The sequence below is a fragment of the Typopeltis vanoorti genome, chromosome 10 (genome assembly GCF_054136105.1).
Source record: "Typopeltis vanoorti isolate ZY-2024b chromosome 10, IOZ_Tvanoo_1.0, whole genome shotgun sequence".
Lineage (NCBI taxonomy): Eukaryota > Metazoa > Arthropoda > Arachnida > Uropygi > Thelyphonidae > Typopeltis > Typopeltis vanoorti.
The window spans coordinates 42,214,613-42,240,498 of NC_143558.1; the positions used below are offsets into that span (position 1 = coordinate 42,214,613).

Consider the following 25,886-nt stretch of genomic DNA (forward strand, 5'->3'; position numbering starts at 1 on the left):
AATGTTAGAAGGGTATCCATTAAGATCACCCAAAGATGAGGTACCTTTCTGCAAATTTCCTGGAGTATATGAAATTCCATGTACATGTGGCCTTTCTTACATTGGTCAGATTTCTAGAAGTTTTGAAATAAGACAGAAGGAACATGTGGGGGATGTCAATCACAATAGAATCATCACATCTGGTTTACCTCATCATTTCTCAACATCAAATCATGTTATAGATTGGAAAAACAGTTCTATGCCTTACATCGAGAATGACTACAGATACAGAACTTTCAAAGAAGCAGCTGTGGTGCTGTGCACAGGCAATAATTAAAAATAGAAATCAAGGTATTATTCTTGAAGAGTTATGGAAAAAATCTCTTCATTTCTCTCAGTTTAACAGAACTACAATATGCAAAAAACTACACAACACGTGGTCATGTACCGGATTCTGACCGAAACATTTGAACACATGCACGCCATCAAACACGAATTATCAAATGTAATGGCCTAGCAGTTACTAAGTGTATGTTTTTCATGTAACTTGATGCATTTGTTTTCACACCAGTACAGCCTTGAAAATGCTAGACAGTGGCTAGTAAAACTTGTTGGCTCTTTGTATATTTTATCATTATATCTTATGGTCTTTTAGCAATAAAAGTTATTAATTTTAATACATTAGACCAAATATGTACAATTTAATTTCTGACCTTTATCGGGAGCTTCTATTATAATTTGGAAACCTTGAAACCTACTAAATGGTGAGATGAAAATTACTGAATGCAAGAGTCTCTTCCTCCCCAAAGCTTCTATTCCAAATAAAATATGAAAAGGTATTTTACACACACACACAGTGCTGTAACTAGGTGGGTGCACAGGGCCCAGGACGAAGGAATCTGAAATGGGGTATCAAAAATAATCAGTATTATATTTTCATTTTCAAATCTTAAATTTTGCTGCCATGGGAGCTGATTCCGTGACCTTAACCAATTTATTTCTATTGTATTATATTTGTTTTTATTTTTTATTTTATTTTTCAAAAAAAAAAAAAAAGAGCCAAAAATAAAATCTTGCACAGGGTCAATGAAAAGCTAGTTATGTCTCTCCCCCCCCTACCCCCATGTGTGTGTAATTACCAACAAGAACTAAGTCTTGTTCTCTTTTATTCTCATGCAAAAGCATTTTTTTTTTTATAACTAAAATGAGCTTTTCTTAGTTTTGCAAATTCTCATCCTCAATGAAAAGTCAGGAATCTAAGTAATTGATCAGGAATTTGTATCTTTTATTGATGTGCTATTAATTTATCATATGCTGAACATTTATTTAGTAATCAAAACTTAAATTCCTAATAATTTCATGGAAAAATTTAGTTTCCCCTAACCCTTTACAGTAATGCATTTTTTTGTTTTTAGTTTGCCTTTATTAGGTTTTATCTTCACCATAGTTTTACCATTTTTATTGATATTAAGAAACAAAATTACTTATGTTTTCAGTACCTATATAATGCTTAACATATCAGCTCATTTCTCTTACACATAACATAAGCAAATGAGGTTTTTCATATGTGGCAGATGCTGCTATATGCTTTGCCAGCCTGGTCAGCCTGAGTAGTTAGCATATCTGCTTTCCAACCAACAGGCTTCAGGTTCGAATCCTGCTATGGGCATGGTTGTCTGTGAGTGTTTTAGGTGGAAGATGAATTTCATTGCCTGCTATGAGACCACTGCATTACTTACTGGAGGCTTGACGTGACTTGAAAAAGTTCCTTTTTATGTGGCTCCTTTTCGTGAAGGTTACATGGAGACCTATAGTGCTTTGTATTGAGTGGGTTAGGAATTTTTTTTAAAATTTGTTTTTTACACATATATATATACTTTTTTTTGCATGATCTGGAAAACCTACTCTGGAGACTAGACACGGAACTTTTTTCAAGTAACTTCAGGCCTCCAATTAGCAGTGAATGGTCTCTCACACTTGGCAATGAAATTCATCCCCTGCCTAAAGACAATCACATGCATCCATGCCCATGGCAGGATTCGAACCTACAGCCTATTGGATGGAGAGCAGATACATTAACCACTTGGCCAACCAAGCCAGCAGTTTGATCTTTAGAACAAAGTTTCCAGACTATACAAAAATAAAAAATAAAAATATAAAAAAAAAGTACAAAAAAATCCATAGCCCATCCATAGTATATATGTACTATAAATTTATAATAAAAACCTGTGTTTGGCTGCCACATAAACTGTATATTATAGAATTCTTAATTCATCATTGTTCAGAATATCAGATATAATTAGATATTTTATATTCTTTTAAGAAAATTATGACACTGAGACATTTTAGCTTTCTTTTTTTTTTCACAGAACCACATTTTTCTTCAACATGTCATTACCGTGAACAAATGTCTAAAATAAAAAATGTTGGAAATTGTGCAGTACCTCCAGTTACTGCTTCATTTGAGTTCTGTCATCAAAATATTTCAGATTCCAAAAATGTTAACAGCCGTTTACATCCTGGATCAACTTCTACTACTCCAACCAATTCTTCCTGTTTGGTTGAAATGAGCATGGTTCGAAAATTATATTGTGATAGCACAAAAGTTGTTGCTGGTAAGAAACTGTTTCTTCAGTAGTTTGAAACTAGTAATATTAAAAAAAACAAAAAAACTAGACTTTTTGTTAAAATGTATGATATCCAGAAATGATTATTGCATGGAGTCCTAAGACTCATTTAGACCTAAACTATCAACACAGTATCAGTTGTACCTTTCCTTGAAACAATTGACAAAGAACTCGCAGCTGACTCAGGCAACCCATTCCATTCATTCACAACTCTCCAAGCAAATAATCTAGTCCTCAAACCCTTACTAACCTCACTTTTATCCAAACTTCCAGGGATGACCTCTTGTTCTGTCCCCCTCTAACCAAGTGCCAAAATATTTCCCCTGCATCAATCCTAAAAATCCTTTAAGTAACTTAAATGTTTCTATCATATCCTCCCTTTTTCACCTCTCATCCAACTTTTGCAAATCCACAATCACTGAATCTACAGGAACCATTTTACAGACCACTCATCGTCTTGATCACTCACCTGTGTATCTTTTCCACCACTTTCTCATTCACAGAAAGCTCAAGCGACCAGACCTGAGGACAATAATCCAGATGTGGTCATGTCAAGGCTTTATAAAGAGAAATGATAACTTCCTTATCTCTGCATGTTAGTGTGTGTTCTTCAATAACCAACTAATCCTGTGAGCTACCTTGGCTACTTTTGCAATGTGCACTCTTTAACTTAAATTCTATTACTACTACTATCCTGAAATCCCTGGCTTCATCAATTTTTCTGCAGTACAGTTCCCTCAAATGTGGCACACAGCTTGTAATCTTTGTACCTCATAGTACATAAATTCACACTTTTCCTACAAAAAACAGGCACAAACTTTGTTTGCACACACTTGGATAAAGGATTAAACTAAATTTATTATAGTCTGACCAAGTGAAAAATAAACTTTCAACATCTTTCTCTAAATCCAGAGTAATTTAATAAAAAGGTGGCACACCGTTTGGCAGCTCCTATAGGAGGAGATGACCTTGCTATTGCTTCTGCCTTGGTATCTCCACTTGGGCCTGGCTCCCACTGAAGAGACCTCAATAAAAGTCGAAACTAGTCTGAGTAGTGACCCTTCCCCTTAATGCATAACATTATACATATCTGCAAGGAGATGTGTTTTGCATTATGGGAGATACTGAGATAGGAGTGTTGGTAGCTTGCTCCACCTTTGCAAGGAGTCGTGCGGTGTTGTACCACTTTATCCCAGTCCTGAAGATACTTTCAGACGCAAACTTTATTTGCACACACTTGGATAAAGGATTAAACTAAATTTATTATAGTCTGACCAAGTGAAAAATAAACTTTCAATATCATATATAATATATTACCAAACTTGTAAAAATGTACCTGCCTGTCAGTGGAAATATGTTATTAGATCATTCAAGTTGCTGACAATGTGTGCTGCATGCAAAAAATATAGCCTGGCACAAATGTGTCAAAAACTTAGGTAAAAACTCATTTCAAATTACAAATTTAGAATTTTTTACCTTATGGATAAAGTTTCTTTCAAACACAAGCTATTACTCATAAATTTCATTTTAATTAAACTTCAAATTAAAGAGACACTGTGCTATATTTACAGTTATGAGAGAACAGCATCATTTTATGCCAGCTATTCCAGATTTTATGCAAAGAAATTGTGAAGTCAAGCACATAGCATTTGTAGACTACCAGAAGCCTTTCACAAAGTCTTAGGAACAAACTGCAGATTATATCCTGTAGTTTAAGAGGTTAAACATTCTAAATCAGCTACTTGCAGCAGTAGTAACCAACATGTATCAGAACAACCAAATAGTTGTAAGAATCGATGAAAAAGTTACAGAATGGAAATCAGTAAACAGAGGAATCAGGTGTCCAATGTCATCACTCAGTGCTTAAGGGTCAAAGCTGTATAACTGAGAGGAGACCTCCACATAGCCTTTAAAGGAATGCAGAGAACTGACCTAATGTCCAATCCTCACCTTCTCGTGGTGCACCCTGTTGGGTATCTACTTCGTTACTGAACGAACGAGGATGGGCTGGCAACTTGGGATTTAGCCGACCAAATTGTATTCTTATTTCTTAAACCAAATTAAAAAATGATGGTACAACATGACAAAATTTCATGCCGGCTGGAGCGTCGCCCGGTTAAACAAGGCCCCCGTTGTTTTCGCCAGGGAACCAGGGTGAACAGCGAAAAGTCAGCTACTGGAACAAATCTGAAAACAAACCCGAACTCAACATCACCAGAGTAAAAGATCGATACTATCAACATAAGAAGCCTGAATGGCAAAGAAATGGAGCTAACTGAGGAATTAGATAAGTACCAGATCAACATAATAGGGGTGACTGAAACAGAAAAGACCAGGTGAGATCTTTCTGAGCAATAAATACAAAATGTTATATTCAGGCAATGACAATCAAGGAAAAGGAGTAGCCATAGTATTCAACACAAAATACGAGGCTAATCTTCTTGAATGGCAGTCAGTCTCAAGTAGAGTAATGTGGGCAAATATGAGAATGGGGAACTGGACAATGAGACTTATTTGTGCTTATGGCCCCACAGAAGGTTCTACTAAGGTAGAAGTGGAGGAATTTTTTGAGGCTTTAGAAAAAGCAACTGACACAACGAAAATGGAAAAGTTGGTCCTTGTTGGAGATCTAAATAGCAGAGTAGGAAATGATTGTCAGACATACAAAAATATTTTGTGAAAATTTGGAGAAAAGAGCAAAGCTAATAATAATGGCAAATACCGCTTGGATTCCTGCTCAGGACATGGACTGGTTATTACTAACACAATGTTCCTACATAAAAATGTGCACAAATTCACATGGAGAGAAGAGGCTAGGAATAAGAAAAGTCTCATTGACTATGTTATTGTTGATAGTGATGTTTTCTCCCTGGTGCAGGACACCGGAGTGTATAGAGGATTTGAAATTGGAAGTGATCACTATTTAGTCTTGAGCAGGATAAAAATTGAATTTCATATTGAAAAGAATAACATTTAAAAAAGTTTTAAAGCGAATAAAAGTTGAGCAGCTCTCAGATATGAACTGTAGACTAAAATACACAAAGATTATTGAAGAAAAAATGAAAGAGTTTGAGAACAGGAATCAAACTTTGGAGATTCAGTGGCAAACTCTGAAGAAAATATTGATTGATTCTGCCAGAGAGGTATGTGGTGAGGTTGTCTGCAAGGATAAAAAAATCAGAACTCCCTGGTGGACACAAGAAGTTAAAGAGGCAGTGAAGGAAAAGAAGAAAGCATATCAAAAGTTCCTGTCAAATAAGTCAGCTTGTGCTCTTAGAGAATATAGAGACAAATGCAAGAATGCTAAACACTGTGTAAAACTAGCTAAACAAAAGTCATGGGAGGACTTTGGCAAGAATATAGAAAATAAATATCAAGAAGGTGGCAAAATATTCTGGATGTTGTTGAAGAAGCTTAGGAATGGAGGAAAGAGTGCTGTAAAAGGAGTTGGAGATGATAAAGGTGACATGAAAACTGGAGAAAAAGATATCCTTGAAGTATGGAGTAATTACTTTGAAAAAACTGCTAAATGAAACAAGCAGTGATGACAGCACAGTGGTAAAAAACACTGACCAGGCATGCAGTCAGGAATACATATCCATACTTAAAGTAGAAAAAGCCATCAAAGGCTTGAAATGTGAAAAGGCAGCAGGAGTAGATGATATTCTACCAGAAATGCTGAAGTATGGTGGTATAAGAGTGTTACAGTGGCTGCATAGTTCAGAAATCCTGGACAGAGGGACGAATTCCCAATAATTGGAGTAGAGCTATCATAGTACCCATATATAAAAAGGGAAATAAAACTGAATGTGAGAATTACAGAGGTATTTCCCTACTGAGTGTTCCTGGCAAGATCTATGCGAATATACATAAGAAACGGTTGAGAAGAATTGTGGAAGAAAAGTTTGATGAAGAACAATCTGAATTCAGGCCAAACAGAGGTTGTCAGGATCAGATCTTCACTTTTCGACAAATAGTGGAGAAATCATGGGAATATAACAAAGAACTGTATTTAAGTTTTGCCGATTTGGAAAAGGCATATGATAAGGTGCCAAGAGAGAAGCTATTCAATACGCTGCAGTTATATGGTGTCAATGGGGCATTATATCAAGCGATACTTAGTCTTTATTTGAGTTGTAAGTCAGCAGTTAGAATTGAAGAAAGTACAGGAAGATGGTTTAATGTTAAATCTGGTGTGAGACAAGGATGTACATTATCCCCTCTGTTATTCATTATCTATATGGATCACATTATGAAGAAAGTGGTATTAAACATGATATCAAAATTGGAGATGTTAATGTCAGCTCTTTGCTTTATGCTGACGATGTTATACTTCTAAATAAATCTGCTACAAGTCTGCAAGATTCTCTGACTAAATTGAATAGCTGTTGTAATAGATATGGTATGAAGGTCAGCAATAAAAAGACAAAGACAATGAAAATAGGCAGAATCATTGAAAATGTCAACTGTGTTGTGAATGGAGAACCTGTGGAACAAGTAAAACATTTCAGCTACTTAGTCACGATTTTTAGTGAAGATGGTAAATTAAATATAGAAATAGACAAAGAATCAGCAAAGCTGGTATGGTGGGAAGTTAATTGAATAAATTCATATGGAATAAGAGAGAAATTAGTCAGAACACTAAATTAGTTGTATACAACACAGTGTTCAAACCGGTTTTAACTTATGGATCTGAGAGCTGGGTCAGAAGTAAAACACTTGACCAAAGACTAGAGATGGCAGATATGACAGTCCTGAGAAAGATTATAGGCATGAACAGATGGCATCAATGGCAATATCATATTAAAAACGAGGGTATTAGGAAAGATCTTGACATTGTCAACATCCAGGAATGCGTTAACAGAGCTAATTTCAGGTGGTATGGTCACTTAAACAGAATGGGCGAGGAAAGATTAGGAAAACAAATGTTCTCTGTCAGGTTGGCAGGAAAACTACCCAGAGGAAGACCAAGATATAGATGGATTGATATGGTTCAAAGACGATAGAAATATAAGATCTGGTAATGATGTTGGAGTCTTGACAAGTAACAGACTGATTTGGAGGAAATTTGTAGATAGGAAGTTAGTAATGATATAATTTTTTCATGTAGTACTATCATATCCTGTACACCCATTGTGGTGCATGGCAGGAATTTGATGATGATGATAAATGAAATTGTAAAGAAATGGAAGAAAAATATAAAGTCGGCATTTAAACTGTATTGTGGAACTATAATTAATACCCTTTTGTTTGCATACAACCAAATCATCATAGGAAAATATGAAGATATCTCCAGAGATCAAAATATTCCTTAAACATAATTGCTAAAAAATTTGGAATATAAATATCAATAGACACAACACAAATCATGTCATTTCAAGAACCATCTCCATTCAGAAGTAAACTTTTGATTAAAAATGCTTTTAGAGGAAATTAACTGGTTCCCTCAAATGTATTGTATCCTATACAAAATAAACTGATATCAAAGGTTCAAACTTCCTAATGGTAACAGGGATGAACGAAAATATTTTCAAACTTAACTATGTTCAAAAGCATATGAAGAATAAGTTTATAAAGTTTTGGCAACTTCTCTACTGTATGGAAGTGAATTATGGACCATAAAACTGCAGGATAAGAATAGGAATCAGAAATGGAATTCCTTCAAAGGACTGTTGTCTATACTCTGGGACAAAAAAACAGACAAAAACTAAAGAACTAAAAATACTCGGTATTGGACAAAATATATGAATGCTGAAAAAAGTGAATTTGAATATATTGAAAGAATAGTCAGTTCAAGACTACTCAAGAAGATATTTTAATATCACTTAACAATTGGGGGTCAGGAAGTGGTGGAGGGGTTCAGAGATATGATAGGTCTGTGGAATTCTCCTATGAGGATTGGTTGAAGGGGGTTTGGTTTGCAAAGTGTAGTTGAAAAGCAGAAAAGAGGGGACACGATAAACTTAAGTTTTTAAAGGGGTTATAAAATTGACACAAAGGAAAATTTTCAATACATGATGAATAAAGAAAGAAAGAACTAGATAAATTGTCTGTTTCATGTTGAGCAAATCAGATTATGAGCTTTGATAATAAGCTTAACTGATCTCATTTGACCAAATTAATCAAGTTACAGAAATATGAAACTTGTAACACCAATGGTGAAAGTTTCTTTTGGAGAAGGCAGCAAACTGGACATTTTTGAAGGGTTTCAAGGTTGCAGTGAGTTTGATTCCTTCAAAATCACTGCTGCATATTTGGAAATTCTTTTTATAAAAGTAATAGTTTTGTGGACTTTGTTTTTTTCCCTTGTAGGATTGGAGAAAAAATGTAAGTGAATTTCTAATTCTTTTTTGGTTTTCGTTAATTGTTTGCTTTTTTAAATTATTTGTCTGTCCGCAATTCTGTGTAGTAATTTAGAAATTCTTCTAATTTCAATTTGGTGTTTAATTTTATGTTTTCTTTGGTATCTGCATTTAAGTGTTTCAAAATCTTATATATATATATTGGGTCTTATTTTATATAAATCATGTTCTAAATTCGAAAGAAATTTGTTCCATGATTCTCTGTCTTTTTCTGACTTCTCTTTTAGCTATAGCTCTTATTCTTTTATATTCTATTTTATCTTCTAATCTTTTACTGCTTAACCATTTGTGATAGGTTTCTTTTTGATTATTTCTTTGATTATATCATCCCAGATCTTCAATTTTTTCCTTTTATTGAATTTTTTTGGTCTTTCCTAAGCTTTCATTTGCTGCTGCATTTAGTATCATTTTTATATTAAGCCATTCTATTTCTTCATTTTGTTTTATTTTATCTAGATATTGGTTAATTCTTTGTTCATATAGCCATTGTACATTTGTGTCATTCAATAGTCTAGTTTTATAAACAAATGTTTCAATTTTTCTTTCTGCTCTTGTTACTTGTAGCCATTTAGGTGGTAATCTTAATTTTATTTTAACAAGGAAGTGGTCACTGCTTATTTCATATCCTCTGTGAACTCTAACATCTAGTGAAAATTTTGATGTCTTTTCATTTAATATAAAATAATCGAATATTAATTTCTTGCTGCCCAAGTATATTTATGTATGTCTTTATGTTTATAGAAAGAATTCATTATTTTTAGGTTATTATAAACTACAAAGGCAATGAATTTTTTGCCATTCCTGTTTAGAGTATGTTCTCCATGTATTCCTATATTATTATTAATTTTCGTGTTTCCAATTCTTGCATTTAAGTCTCCTGCTAAAATTACATAATCATTTTTATTTATTTTATTATATATGTTTTGTAGCTGATTATAAAAATCAATATTATCCCGTTCTCTTCCTTCTTCTGGGGCATATAAACCAATTATTGTTAAATAGCCTCTATCTGTTTTTATTCTAGCTTCTATTATTCTTTCATTCCATAACTTATAATGTTTTAACTAGTAAGTTAAAATTTTCGGTTCTCATAGTTCCTTTTAATTTCTTTTTTGTTTCAGTGATTTCTGCCATTTTAAAATTTCTTTCATTTAATAATTGGTCTAATTCTATTTCTTTATATGCTATTCCTCTTACATTCCAGTTTGCTATGTGTATTATATTTTGTCGTTTCCATTTTTGTTTTACCTTTTCCATTCCAGGGTAGTTTCCCATAGATTCAATCTGATTATCTTTTTCTGTCAGCTTACAAGTAGAATTATGTTCTCTGTGTCAGAGGGACTAGCCTGACGATGGAATAGTTCAGTGGTAGGGCTGCTACCTTAAGGCTTCTGAACTAGCCTTCTTCTGAATTTAAACCCATAGGAGGAATAGGGTATATTGAAGGAGGAAAGAGTAGATTATAGTAGAATTATAGTAAGGTTTATAGAGAGGGCAAAGTTGTAATACCAGAAATGAAAAGACCCCATTGCATTCAAGTACTCTAATAGCATAAGGGTCATAAAATAAGAAGAGTTGTCTGATAAGGCCTTATAGGAAAGATTAAAGTAAGTGGATCTTCCTCAAAGTAGAAGGAGAGGATAGATCCAGCTAGGGGTCCATGGAAGTGCCGCTTCCAATACAATCAAGATGATTGCCCCTTATGGCGCTGTTGGTCCACTAGTCCTTATTCAGTATATTCGGACCACATCCCCCCCCCCCCCCCCACACACACACGTTGGGCTCCCCTATCCACCACCCTGGGGACGCCTCTCTAGGGGTTACAGGGTCCCCTGAATGCATAAAAATCAGCCTGAAAGAAACAAAAAAAAAAAGGGGTGCTTAAGGGTCAAAGCTGTATAACTGAGAGGAGACCTCCACATAGTCTTTAAAGGAATGTGGAGAACCGACCATGGCTTCTGACCTAATGTCCAATCCTCACCTTCTCGTGATGCACCCTGTTGGGTATCTACTTTGATACTGAACGAACAAGGATGGGCTGGCAATTTTGGATTTAGCCAACCAAATTGTATTCTTATTGGTTAAACCAAAATAAAAAATGATGGTACAACATGACAAAATTTCATGCTGGCTGGGGCGTCGCCCGATTAAACAACTGGGGCCTTGTTTTCGCCAGGGAACCAGGGCAAACAGCGAAAAGTCAGCTACTGGAACAAATCTGAAAACACACCCCAACTCAACATCACCAGAGTTAAAGATCGGTACTATCAACGTAAGAAGCCTGAATGGCAAAGAAATGTAGCGACCTGAGGAATTAGATAAGTACCAGATCGACATAATAGGGGTGACTGAAACAAAAAAGACAAAAAACTGGTGAGATCTTTCTGAGCAATAAATACAAAATGTTATATTCAGGCAATGACAATCAAGGAAAAGAAGGAGAAACCATAGTATTCAACACAAAATATGATGCTAATCTTCTTGAATGGCAGTCAGTCTCAAGTAGAGGAATGTGGGCAAATATGAGAATGGGGAACTGGACAATGAGACTTATTTGTGTTTATGGTCCCACAGAAGGTTCTACTAAGTTAGAAGTGGAGGAATTTTTTGAGGCTTTAGAAAAGTAACTGACACAATGAAAAAGGAAAAGTTGGTCCTTGTTGTGGATCTAAATAGCAGAGTAGGAAGTGATTGTGAGACATACAAAAACATTTTGTGAAAATTTGGAGAAAAGAGTAACGCTAATAATAATGGCAAATATCTGTTGGATTTCTGCTCAGGACATGGACTGTTTATTACTAACACCATGTTCCACATAAAAATTTGCTCGAATTCACATGGAGAGAAGAGGCAAGGAATAAGAAAAGTCTCATTGACTATGTTATTGTTGATAGTGATGTTTTCTCCCTGGTGCAGGACACCAGAGTGTACAGAGGATTTGAAATTGGAAGTGATCACTATTTAGTCTTGAACAGGAAAAAATTGAATTTCATATTGAAAAGAATAACATGTAAGAAAGTTTTAAAGTGAATAAAAGTTGAGCAGCTCTCAGATATGAACTGTAGACTAAAATACACAAAGATTATTGAAGAAAAATGAAAGCATTTGAAAACAGGAATCAAAACTTGGAGATTCAATGGCAAGCCTTGAAGTAAACCCTGATCGATTCAGCTAGAGAGGCATGTGGTGAGGTTGTCTGCAAGGATAGAAAAATCAGAACTCCATGGGGGACACAGGAAGTTAAAGAGGCAGGGAAGGAAAAGAAGAAAGCATATCAAAAGTTCCTGGCAAATAAGTCAGCTTGTGCTCTTACAGGATACAGAGACAAATTCAAGAATGGGAGCACTGTGTAAAATGAGGTAAACAAAAGTCATGGGAGGACTTTGGCAAGAATATAGACAATAAATATCAAGAAGGTGGCAAAATATTCTGGATGTTGTTGAAGAAGCTTAGGAATGGAGGAAAGAGTGCTGTAAAAGGAGTTAGAGATGATAAAGGTGAAATGAAAACGGGAGAAAAGATATCCGTGAAGTATGGAGTAATTACTTTGAAAAACTGCTAAATGAAACAAGCAGTGATGACAGCACAGTGGTAAAAAACACTGACCATGCATGCAGTCAGGAATACATATCCATACTTGAAGTAGAAAAAGCCATCAAAGGCTTGAAATGTGGAAAGGCAGCAGGAGTAGATGATATTCTACCAGAAATGCTGAAGTATGGTGGTATAAGAGTGTTACAGTGGCTGCACTGCATAGTTCAGAAATCCTGGACAGAGGGGCGAATTCCCAATAATTGGAGTAGAGCTCTCATAGTACCCATATATAAAAAGGGAAATAAAACTGAATGTGAGAATTACAGAGGTATTTCCCTACTGAGTGTTCCTGGCAAGATCTATGCGAATATACTTGAGAAACGGTTGAGAAGAATTGTGGAAGAAAAGCTTTATGAAGAACAATCTGGATTCAGGCCAAACAGAGGTTTTCAGGATCAGATCTTCACTTTACGACAAATAGTGGAGAAATCATGGGAATATAACAAAGAACTGTATTTAAGTTTTGCCGATTTGGAAAAGGCATATGATAAGGTGCCAAGAGAGAAGCTATTCAATATGCTGCAGTTATATGGTGTCAATGGGGCATTATATCAAGCGATACTTAGTCTTTATTTGAGTTGTAAGTCAGCAGTTAGAATTGAAGAAATATAGGGGAAGATGGTTTATTGTTAAATCTGGTATTAGACAAGGATGTACATTATCCCCTGTGTTATTCATTATCTATATGGATCACATTATGAAGGAAAGTGGTATTAAACATGATATCAAAATTGAAGATGTTAATGTCAGTTCTTTGCTTTATGCAGATGATGTTATACTTCTAAATGAATCCACTACAAGTCTGCAAGATTCTCTGACTAAATTGAACAGCTGTTGTAATAGATATGGTATGAAGGTCAGCAATAAAAAGATAAAGACAATGAAAATAGGCAGCATCATTGAAAATGTCAACTGTGTTGTGAATGGAGAACCTGTGGAACAAGTAAAACATTTCAGCTACTTAGGCACGATTTTTAGTGAAGATGGTAAATTAAATATAGAAATAGGCAACAGAATCAGCAAAGCTGGTATGGTGGGAAGTCAATTGAATAAATTCATATGGAATAAGAGAGAAATTAGTCGGAACACTAAATTAGCTGTATACAAGGCAGTGTTCAAACCAATTTTAACTTATGGATCTGAGAGCTGGGTCAGAAGTAAAACACTGCCTTGTATACAGCTAATTTAGTGTTCCTTGACCAAAGACTAGAGACTGCAGATATGAGAGTCCTGAGAAAGATTATAGGCATGAACAGATGGCATCAATGGCAATATCATATTAAAAACGAGGATATTAGGAAAGAACTTGACATTGTCAGCATCCAGGAATGCGTTAGCACAGCTAATCTCAGGTGGTATGGTCACTTAAACAGAATGGGCGAAGAAAGATTAGTGAAACAAGCCTTCTCTGCCAGGTTGGCAGGAAATCGACCTAGAGGAGGACCAAGATATAGGTGGATTGATACGGTAAAAGTGCCTTAGATGATAGAAATATAAGATCTGGTAATGATGTTGGAGTCTTGACAAGTAACAGACTGATTTGGAGGAAAATTGTAGATAGGAAGTTAGTAATGATGTAATTTTTTTCATGTAGTACTATCATATCCTGTACACCCCTTGAGGGTACATGGCAGGAATTTGATGATGAGAAACAAGAAACGGAAAATCACCTGGATAAAATAAGCTATGTTCAGAACTATATAAATACACAGAACAAGATTCAAAGAAAGACTTATTTTTAAATAAAATTTATTCATCTGGTATCCCCCCCCCAATGGAATGGAAAAAAGCAATTGTGATTCCTATCTTTAAAAAAGGTAATAGAGATGACCCTAAAAACTATAGAGGTATCAGTATACTAAATTCTTGTTACAAAAATATATAGCAGAATCTTAAATAGCAAACTAATTAAATATTCCGAAAACTTTATATTAGAAGTACAGAATGGATTTAGAAAAGGATGATCATGTATAGACCAGGCCTTTTGGCTAAAATTAGTAATAGAGAAAAGAAGAGAATACTATTTAGAAACACATTGCATTTATTGGCTTTGAAAAAGTATTTGACAAAGTTAAAATAAACATATTAAAAGAAAGAGAAATACCAAATAATATCCTAAAAGCTGTCATAAGTATATATGAAAATAATCAAATACAAATAAGATTAAATCACGAGCTATCATATACGAGAGAGATAAACCAAGGGGTCCGACAGGGATGTCCCCTCTCAGCAACCCTTTTTAATATCTACTTAAATGGAATAAAAATTTACATCAAGGAATTAAACTTTCTCCTACAGTAAACTTAAACACACTCCACTTTACCGACGACCAAATAATAATTGCAAATTCTGAAGATAACTTACAGAAAGCTATTTTAGATCTAAATGAGATATCCAAAGAATATGGTATGATAATATCAACAGAAAAATCAAAAACTGTGGCTTTTAAAGGACAAGATCCAGCAAGAACTAAAATAGTAATAGATAACAAGATCTTAGAACAGGTGAATTCATTTAGCTACATAGGATGTATGTTCACATATGAAAAAGATATAAACATAAAAATTGCAAAATATTTAAAAATGACAGGTGTAATTAACTCTATATTTAAACCAAACCTAGTTCAAAAGCAAACTAGACTAAAAGTATACAATACATTACCCCTACCAGTCTTAATGTATGGAAGCGAAATCTGGACAATAAAACAAAAAGACAAACAAAGATTAACAACAGCAGAAATGAAGTTTATGAGAAAAACTGCAAAGTATTCCCTATTTGATCACAAAAAAAATGAAGAAATTATGAAAGAATTAAACCAAGAACCAGTAATAGAAAAAAATTAAAAAATATAAACATAAATGGATGGAACACGTTCAAAGAATGAAAAACAGAAAGATTACCAAAACAAGCATTAAAGTACAAGCCATTAGGAAAAAGAAAACCCAGACGTCCTCTTAAACGATTCAATGACTTCTTCGATGACTTCTAAGGCTGGAACAGGCCATACTAGGCCTAAATTCTTGATACCCATGATGATGTAAGTGAATTCTTGGGTTATTGTTTAGTTAAGCCATTTGTGTGATAGTTCCCAATTCATGTTGAGATAATTTGGAGGTGCAAAAATTATGCTTTAAATAGAAAGTATCTTGTATTTCATTATTTTTGAAATGGTTATAGATGAGGAATATAGTGACCTGTAAAAGTTCGTTACCAGAGAACAGAAGTAGAAAGCTAGCCACAAAACATCTTTGAATATATACAGAAAATATATTGCTTTCCTTTGATCCTGTTTGTAAAATTTGTTCTTTCCAGGTAATGGAATCATAAATTTGAATAAGTATGTAATATAAGTTGGAAATTCTTGGGATAAAAATTCTGTTTTAGTATTGAGGAATATTTATGAAAAGAGTAGTGCTGAAGCTGGCTTTTATGTTTGAAGACAAGTTTGTTTTTCATCATCATCATCATCAAATTCCTGCCATGTACCCTCAAGGGGTGTACAGGATATGATAGTACTACATGAAAAAAAAAATTACATCATTATTAATTTCCTATCTACAATTTTCCTCCAAATCAGCCTGTTACTTGTCATCACTCCAACATTATCAGATCTTATATTTCTATCGTCTAAGGCACTTTGTACCGTATCAATCCACCTATATCTTGGTCTTCGTCTGGGTCGTTTTGCTGCCAACCTGGCAGAGAACACTTGTTTTGCTAATCTTTCCTCGCCCATTCTGTTTAAGTGACCATACCACATGAGATTAGCTCTGCTAACGCATTCCTGGATGCTGACAATGCCAAGTTCTTTCCTAATATCCTCGTTTTTAATATGATACTGCCATTGATGCCATCTGTTCACGCCTATAATCTTTCTCAGGACTCTCATATCTGTGGTCTCTAGTCTTTGGTCAAGTGTTTTACTTCTGACCCAGCTCTCAGATCCATAAGTTAAAACTGGTTTGAACATTGTCTTGTATACAGCTAATTTAGTGTTCCGACTAATTTCTCTCTTATTCCATATGAATTTATTCAATTCACTTCCCACCATACCAGCTTTGCTGATTCTGTTGTCTATTTCTATATTTAATTTACCATCTTCACTAAAAATCGTGCCTAAATAGCTGAAATGTTTTACTTGTTCCACAGGTTCTCCATTCACAACACAGTTGACATTTTCAATGATTCTGCCTATTTTCATTGTCTTTGTCTTTTTATTGCTGACCTTCATACCATATCTATTACAACAGCTGTTCAATTTAGTCAGAGAATCTTGCAGACTTGTAGCGGATTTATTTAGAAGTATAACATCATCTGCATAAAGCAAAGAGCTGACATTAACATCTCCAATTTTGATATCATGTTAATACCACTTTCCTTCATAATGTGATCCATATAGATAATGAATAACAGAGGGGATAATGTACATACTTGTCTCACACCAGATTTAACATTAAACCATCTTCCTGTACTTCCTTCAATTCTAACTGCTGACTTACAACTCAAATAAAGACTAAGTATTGCTTGATATAATGCTCCATTGACACCATATAACTGCAGCGTATTGAATAGCTTCTCTCTTGGCACCTTGTCATATGCCTTTTCCAGATCGACAAAACTTAAATATTTGTTATATTCCCATGCTTTCTTGACTGTTTGTCGTAAAGTGAAGATCTGATCCTGACAGCCTCTATTTGGTCTGAATCCAGCTTGTTCTTCACCAAGCTTTTCTTCCACAATTCTTCTCAACCGTTTCTCAAGTATACTTGCGTAGATCTTGCCAGGAACACTCAGTAGGGAAATACCTCTGTAATTCTCACATTCAGTTTTATTTCCCTTTTTATATATGGGTACTATGAGAGCTCTAATCCAATCATCGGGAATTCGTCCCTCTGTCCAGGCTTTCTGAACTATGCAGTGCAGCCACTGTAAGACTCTTATACCACCATACTTCAGCATTTCTGGTCGAATATCATCTACCCCTGCTGCCTTTCCACATTTCAAGCCTTTGATGGCTTTTTCTACTTCAAGTATGGATATGTATTCCTGACTGCATGCCTGGTCAATGTCTTTTACCACTATGCTTTCATCACTGCTTGTTTCATTTAGCAGTTTTTCAAAGTAATTATTCCATACTTCAAGGATATCTTTTTCTCCCGTTTTCATGTCACCTTTATCATCTCTAATTCCTTTTATAGCACTCTTTCCTCCATTCTTAAGCTTCTTCAACAACCTCCAGAATATTTTGCCACCTTCTTGATATTTATTTTCTATATTCTTGCCAAAGTCCTCCCATGACTTTTGTTTAGCTAGTTTTACACAGTGTTTAGCATTCTTGCATTTGTCTCTATATTCTCTAAGAGCACAAGCTGACTTATTTGACAGGAACTTTTGGTATGCTTTCTTCTTTTCCTTCACTGCCTCTTTAACTTCCTGTGTCCACCAGGGAGTTCTGATTTTTTTTATCCTTACAGACAACTTCACCACATGCCTCTCTGTCTGAATCAATGTTTTCTTCAGAGTTTGCCACTGAATCTCCAAGGTTTGATTCCTGTTCTCAAACTCTTTCATTTTTTCTTCAATAATCTTTGTGTATTTTAGTCTACAGCTCACATCTGAGAGCTGCTCAACTTTTATTCGCTTTAAAACTTTCTTACACGTTATTCTTTTCAATATGAAATTCAATTTTATCCTGCTCAAGACTAAATAGTGATCACTTCCAATTTCAAATCCTCTGTACACTCTGGTGTCCTGCACCAGGGAGAAAACATCACTATCAACAATAACATAGTCAATGAGACTTTTCTTGTTCCTTGCCTCTTCTCTCCATGTGAATTTGTGCACATTTTTATGTTGGAACATGGTGTTAGTAATAACCAGTCCATGTCCTGAGCAGAAATCCAACAGATATTTGCCATTATTATTAGCTTTGCTCTTTTCTCCAAATTTTCCCAAAATATTTTTGTATGTCTCACAATCATTTCCTACTCTGCTATTTAGATCCCCAACAAGGACCAACTTTTCATTTTTCATTGTGTCAGTTGCTTTTTCTAAAGCCTCAAAAAATTCCTCCACTTCTGCCTTAGTAGAACCTTCTGTGGGACCATAGGCACAAATAAGTCTCATTGTCCAGTTCCCCATTCTCATATTTGCCCACATTACTCTACTTGAGACTGACTGCCATTCAAGAAGATTAGCCTCGTATTTCGTGTTGAATACTATGGCTACTCCTTCTTTTCCTTGATTGTCATTGCCTGAATATAACATTTTGTATTTATTGCTCAGAAAGATCTCACCAGTTTTGGTCGTTTTTGTTTCAATCATCCCTATTATGTCGATCTGGTACTTATCTAATTCCTCAGCTAGCTCCATTTCTTTGCCATTCAGGCTTCTTACGTTGATAGTACCGATCTTCAACTCTGGTGATGTTGAGTTGTGGTTTATTTTCAGATTTGTTCCAGTAGCTGACTTTTCGCTGTTCGCCCTGGTTCCCTGGCGAAAACAACAGGGGCCTTGTTTAACCGGGTGACGCCCCAGCCGGCATGAAATTTTGTCATGTTGTACCATCATTCTATATTTTGGTTTAACCAATAAGAATACAATTTGGTCGGCCAAATCCCAAATTGCCAGCCCATCCTCGTCCGTTCAATATCCAAGTAGATACCCAACAGGGTGCACCACGAGAAGGTGAGGATTGGACATTAGGTCAGAAGCCCTGGTCGGTTCTCCGCATTCCTTTAAAGGCTATGTGGAGGTCTCCTCTCAGTTATACAGCTTTGACCCTTAAGCACCCCAAGTTTGTTTTTTTAACTTGAAATTCATTACAATTTTTTATTGAAGAAATTATATGTCCAATTAGAAAATAAGGTTAGACAAAAATTAGAAACCTTGTAGATAAGACTGTCCATGCAATCCATAGTAGGTCAAAGATGATAATTATTTCTATGTAGTTTAGGTGCCATAAAGTTACAGCCAAAGCAAATCTTTATTAGATAAGAAGTTTGGAAAGAGTAGCAAGATAAATTAAAAAAAAAAACAGAAAATTACAGTACTCATCTTGTTTGTACTTCTTGTAGAGCTAAACATAGAGGCTGAGATGGCTTGGGAATGGACAGTACACTATAGAAGAGATTTTTCACTGGAACTAGAGTAGATTCAACTTTTACAGTATGCCACTGATTTATTATTATTTGATGAACTTACCATACATGAAAATTGCATGAAGAAAATATAATGTATTTAAAACAAAAACACTTTTGTGATAAATAATATCATCAATGTGAACACAAAAAAATTGAACTCTTACATGAGATAAGAATGGAAAGAAAATAAACAGTACTAAGTGCATTCTTTTTACTACTCTGAATCCAGCAACATGACACTATTAGGAAACTGCTGAACAGTTAAAATACAACTAGTAGACAATGGTGTGCAAAGGCTCACTAAATGTATAGATGAAAATTATCCATATAAACATGTGAAAATGCATAGTTCAATTATAACATGCCCCATTGAAGAATTTTTCTGTTGTTCCAAAAGTTTTTTCCACTCTGGCTAGTAGAAATTCTTGTTCTGCAAGAGCAACCTTCTCACGAAAGAAAAATTTAATCAATTTGTTCTCATTGTCAGGTATCTTCAGTATGACCAGTCTAGTTGAAACAGATTGTAGTAATGATCATAATGATACTGTCTGAAATCTACCTAAAAGATGATATCCTCTGACAAATGAGAGGTGCCCAAGAAAATATAGAGAAAAATATAGGAAAGATGAAAGCTATGTATAAAAGTAAACAAAAGTCATGGGAACACTTTGGGAAGAATATAGAAAATAAATGCCATGATAAAATGTTCTGGAGACCATTGAAAAATTTTAGAAATGGGAAATTGACTACTGTGAAAGGAATCAGATCTATAGGTGACATAATGACTAAAGATAAATATTTAGAAATATCTGAAGTAATTACTTTTGAAAAATTATTGAATGAGGCAAACAGCATCACAACAGTAGTAGAAAATATCTAAGCAGAATACAATTTGCAGTACATATCAGTACTTCTCACACACACAATCTTACCTTTCTGTAGTAATAAAAGGTGTTTTCTACTAACAGAAAAAAACCTTTCCTGAAATGCAGAAAAAGCAGCTTGAATAGATAATATTACCATAGCTGTTCAATAGAGAAACCTTAGGGACCAGAGAAATAGTCTCTGGTGCAAAGTTGACTCATAGTGAACTTGGGATAAAAAACATTTATCTCCCTACTCCTTAAAACAGAAAATGATAGAAAACACAACAAACATGGCAGGAAATCAGTGACAGAACAGCATTTTTTTTTTGGCATGAACCAAACAATAAGGATATGATGGGAAACAGGACAAAAGAAACACAAAGAAATTGCACATTGACAACAGAACCAACAGTTGACAGGAAATCATTCATAAAGGACACCAAACATCATGGGAAATACCAATACAAATAATAATGTGAGATATAAGAAAGAAGAGACTAGAAGAGTATGAACTTTTAAAAATGAAAAATGTAGAATTAACTGTAGAACTAAAATGTAGAATTAATGCAATTTTAAAATGTGACATTAGTTTAAATTAGCTTAGATGTTTAGTCTGTACCATTAGAAATCAAATATAACCTGTAAACTTCAGCAGTCAGTCAACTTTGAGTACCTCCAATTACGAAGAGGGAGAGAATACAGGTGATGAACATTAAGTCAGCTACAGGGGAGGGAAAAGTGTTTTGTGCTTAAAATCCATTTTAGTGAGTTGTGTTTCTGTCATATCCCTTCTTTTTGGCCTATCACTTAATTTTTGTATCCAATACATTTTCAGATTATCCTCTTAGGAAGCATCCTGTCACCATCTTGGTTACTTGCCTCTTAAACCTCTCCACTACTTTCTAATCTTAGAGATGACCAAATCTGTGCACATTAACCCAAATGTGGTTATATCAGTGACTTATATTGCCCCTTTATCTCATCTTGGCATTGTGTTTTTCAACAATTTTGTTATTTGAAGAACTATTTTAGCAACTTTTGCAATGTCTCTGCACTTCAACTCTCTGTTTACTATCACTAAATCCATATTCTCATCAATTTTTTTTGCAATGCTATTCATGTTGATATGGACACAGCTTGTAAATTTTCATCCCACTGTGCATAGCATAACATTATATATCCTTGCTCAAACAGTCGGTTTAATTCATGCTGTAGGTTCTCTACATCATTTTAACACATTACTTTGTCTTGTTGTGCATCATTAATAAACTACCGGATATTTGCTCCACCCCTCTCTTCCATAGAGCATCATATTCATCCATTCCTGAATTCTGCTCTTAACCAACGTTTCCAATACTGTAACTGCTGTCTGAGATAGTAATTTGTCTACAATTGCTATCTCTGTATTGGAGTCTCCTTAATGCAACAAGACTAGGTTGCCCTGCCATTCCACTAAGACCCTGTCAATGGTGAGGCTTAGGGTGTTTAAGATATAAAAGTGCTATTTCCATTGCACTTTTATATCTCACCCAATCTCACGATGGCTCGATTCACATTGAGATTTCTTATTATCCCAAACACCCTCCAATTCATTTACATCTATTTTCATATCAGTCCATGTTGCATTACTCACTGCATTATCTCCACCTGGATGGCATTTGCAAAAGTAACTCAGTACTTACACTTCTGCTTCTTCTTACAATCAGCATTTATTAACTTTATCCTTCTATAATCATTCTTCCTATAACTTGCTGTGTAGCAAAAAAAACTCTTTAGGATTTCCTAAAGACAGCACAACCATTTTTATTCCTAGTAGTGTGGGACTCCATTATGAGTGATATACAAACAGATAAAACCACTTTAAGTTAAATTCACAAAAAGCACATAGAAGATGGATTGATATAAGTTATAGATATTAAAATAAGGTTTAGGCTTAGTACTTCAATTCTTTATTGAAGGCAGAATTTTTGATGAAGCCATTTTCATACTTTTGTTGTTTTCAGTGCCTGTGTAGAGAACTCTGAGTTTTTGTTTAAATATTATATTAGAGGGGGAAAAATCATAATATGATAGAAGGTACTTACAATCGAGCTAAACTGGTTTAGCATTCGAAATTTGTACACAATTGAAACTAGTCTGAATTGGCTCAAATCAGATTCATTAATACTTGAGTGGGATGTTACATGTAGGCTTCAATATTTGTATTTAAGGATAATGGTCACAGCAAAACTAAATGTTTCAAGTTAATATAAATTTAGATGTTATTTTAAAATAGGACCATGTTAGATTCCAAATTCTTTTTATTTGAAATACCTAAATGTTTAGGTTCAGAAGAGTCAGGAACTGTTACAAAAGACAGGAATTTACATCATGCTTCTGGATTGCCAACTGAAGATATAGCAGAGCATCTTGCAGCTCAACAAAATGAACCATTTTCAATATATGTGGATCCTGTTCCAATAGAAAATCAGGAAAATATGTATGTACACATTTCCTTTTGTGCTTTTTTTTTAAGCTTAAATTTGTATGTGAACTATTTAAGTAAAATTTTAGAAATAGTTGTTATGGATACTGTGAAAAATGTGGCATGAAGATAATTTAAGATTGCATTACATGCTAGCATGTTGTCACTTCAGACTACTAATGTGCAAGTAATTTTCTCTAGATTAAATTCTGATGAGTTGTTCTTATGCTGAACTCCATTGCTTTTCCTTGAATAGATATTAGTCTTTCTAAGTAGGAAAATAGCAAATACTTTCTCTATCAAACTAACTTGCCCTTTTCATATTCTCCCTCTATCACTCTCCAAATGCTGTCAACCACTCTGACCTCTTCAACTCTCTCTAAAGCTTGACTTTTTGCAGTCAAAATACCTCAATAGCGAGATCATCCTTCTTAGGAACTTTAATGTCCGCAACTCACATTGACTCCCCATCTCCAATTTCACTGATCAAGTGGACAGAAATGCTGAAGTGTTTCCCATCAGCAATAACCTACCTCAGATCATCAGTCTTCTGACCAGAATACCTGACAACTCCCCTCCAATTTGCCAACACACTTGACCTCTTCCTAACAAGCTTCCCTTCCAGGTATACTGTAGTTGCTGATTCTCCTCTTGGTAAATCGGACCATAGCCTCGTACAAGTCTCTTTTGCTGTAGAACAACCTACACCCACCAGTTCACAGTCTCATGTCCTTTGCCACTACAAGGGTGCCAAGTGGGAGGACTTCCGTGATTTCTATTTTTCCTTCTCATGGTCCGACTATTGCTTCAGTTCTTCTGATCCAAACGCCTGCTCAGACTGAATAACAGAAATCATCCTCGCAGGAATGAGGGATTTCATCGTTTATTCCACTCCAAATTCTCAGCCACCATTCCTCGGTTCTCAAATAAGTGTGCCAATTGCTGCAAAAGGAAAAAAAAACCTGCCTGTGCTGCAGCTTGCAACAGTTGTAAAAGAATCATCACCAAGTCTAAGTCAGACTTTGAAAGGGCCAAATGCTGCAAACATGCCTCTTGCCCAAATGTCAGTCACTCCTGGTCCCTTTCCAAAACCATTGGATGTATCTTCTGCCCACCCAGGTTTCCACCACTCTCACATCCAAATGGTACTATAGTTACTTCACCTAAAGATAAGGCCAACTTACTGGCGTCACTCTTTCCTAATTCTTGCATTGATGACCTGGGCAAAGTTCCATCCACTCTACCAAGAACGACTCCCTTCATGTTTCCAATAGTCTTACAACAAAAAGAAATGCACCTGGACACAAGGCATATGGTCCTGATGGTATCCCACCTTACTGTGTTAAAAAATTGTGCCCAGAACTAACACCTGTCCTGTATTTGCTTCATCAACCTATCCTATTCAACTAACATCTATCCAACAACATGGAAACAGGTCTACATCCAACCCATCCCAAAGAAAGGTGATAAAAGTCAACCAACAAACTGCCGTCCAGTTGATCTCATTTCTGTTCTCTCTAAAACTATGGAGAAGGTCACAAAGAAACTCTTGAACCACCTAGAATATACCAACTAATCAGTGACCAGCAGCATGGATTCTGGCACTTGCGATCTACATCTGATCTTCTTGCTTTCACCATCCACTTCTGGACTCAGCCACGGAGAAATTTGGAGAAATTCACATTGTTGCTCTCAACATTCCAAAGGCATTTGATCGGGTTCGGCACAGGGGCCTTCTTAAACTGCCATCCTATTGTCTGCCTTTCTCACTCTGCAACTGGATCGCCAACTTTCTCACTGGTCACTCACTATGTGTTCGATGGTTTATTTCCTCAGATTTTTTCACCAATGCAGGAATATTTGAGGATTCTTTTCTTACACCCACTCTCTTCGTATTGTATATAAATGATCCCCCCCCCTCCCCCCGACTTCCAATCCTATCCATAGCTGTGATGATGACAGTACACTGCATTCCTCCTTTTCATTTGACAAACCTTGTAGTGCTCAGGTATTAGAATCTTCAAGATATACTATGACTAATAACCTGAACTCAGATCTCTTAGCTATGTCTCAGTGAGGCAAGGATAACCTTCTAAGCTTCAATGCTGCCAAAATTCAGTCCTGTCTAATCTCTTGCAAGAAAGAGCTCAGATCCCCCCCCCCCCCTTACCTTCAGTAATACTGGAATCCAAACACAATCAGATTTCTCTTCTCGGACTGCCAGGAAAGATCAGAGGTCTTTCCTGGCACAACTGTATTTTAACTATAGCTTCTGCAGCTGCCAAAAAACTTGTACTTTTTTTTGCACAAGACACTACTTCACAGCTACTAACTCTATACAAAGTCCAAATCTGCCCAGCCATTGAATGTTGCTCCCATATTTGGGGTGATGCACCAAATCCTCTCCAGTATTGCTCGCTTTTATTCAGGAGAGGGCAATCCGGTAATTAATGATCCCTCTCTCTCTCTCATACCTATTTCAATTCCTCTCTCACAGACTGCCTCTTCTACAGATACTTTCATGGACAGTGTTCTGCTGAATTGGTCACTTTCCTCTAAAATTATTAAAACAAGAACCACTGCTAACCAACACCCTTCATCATCATCATCATCAAATTCCTGATATATACCGTCAAGGGGGAGGGGTGTACAGGATATGATAGTACTACTACATGAAAAATTCATATCATTACCAACCTCCTATCTACAATTTTCCTCCAAATCCATCTGCTACTTGTCAAGATTCCAACATTATTAGATCTTATATTTCTGTCTACTAAGGCACTTTTTACTGTATCAAACCACCTATATCATGGTCTTCCTCTAGGTCTTTTTCCTGCCAACTTTGCAGA

General features: G+C 35.4%; 1 protein-coding gene across 5 annotated transcripts in view; it reads left to right on the forward strand.

Moving 5' to 3' along the window:
* The window catches only part of LOC150102365 (mitotic checkpoint serine/threonine-protein kinase BUB1 beta-like), a 386,807-nt gene that overhangs the window by 205,431 nt on the left and 155,490 nt on the right, over positions 1–25,886 (forward strand). For 3 of the 5 annotated variants that reach the window (XM_090399214.1, XM_090399217.1, XM_090399215.1), the window contains 2 exons: positions 2,349–2,594; positions 22,896–23,049. In XM_090399214.1, the coding sequence (XP_090255340.1) occupies positions 2,349–2,594; positions 22,896–23,049 (400 nt within the window). The remainder of the gene's footprint in view (positions 1–2,348; positions 2,595–22,895; positions 23,050–25,886) is intronic. The other 2 variants (XM_090399216.1, XM_090399218.1) reach the window with 2 other exon arrangements.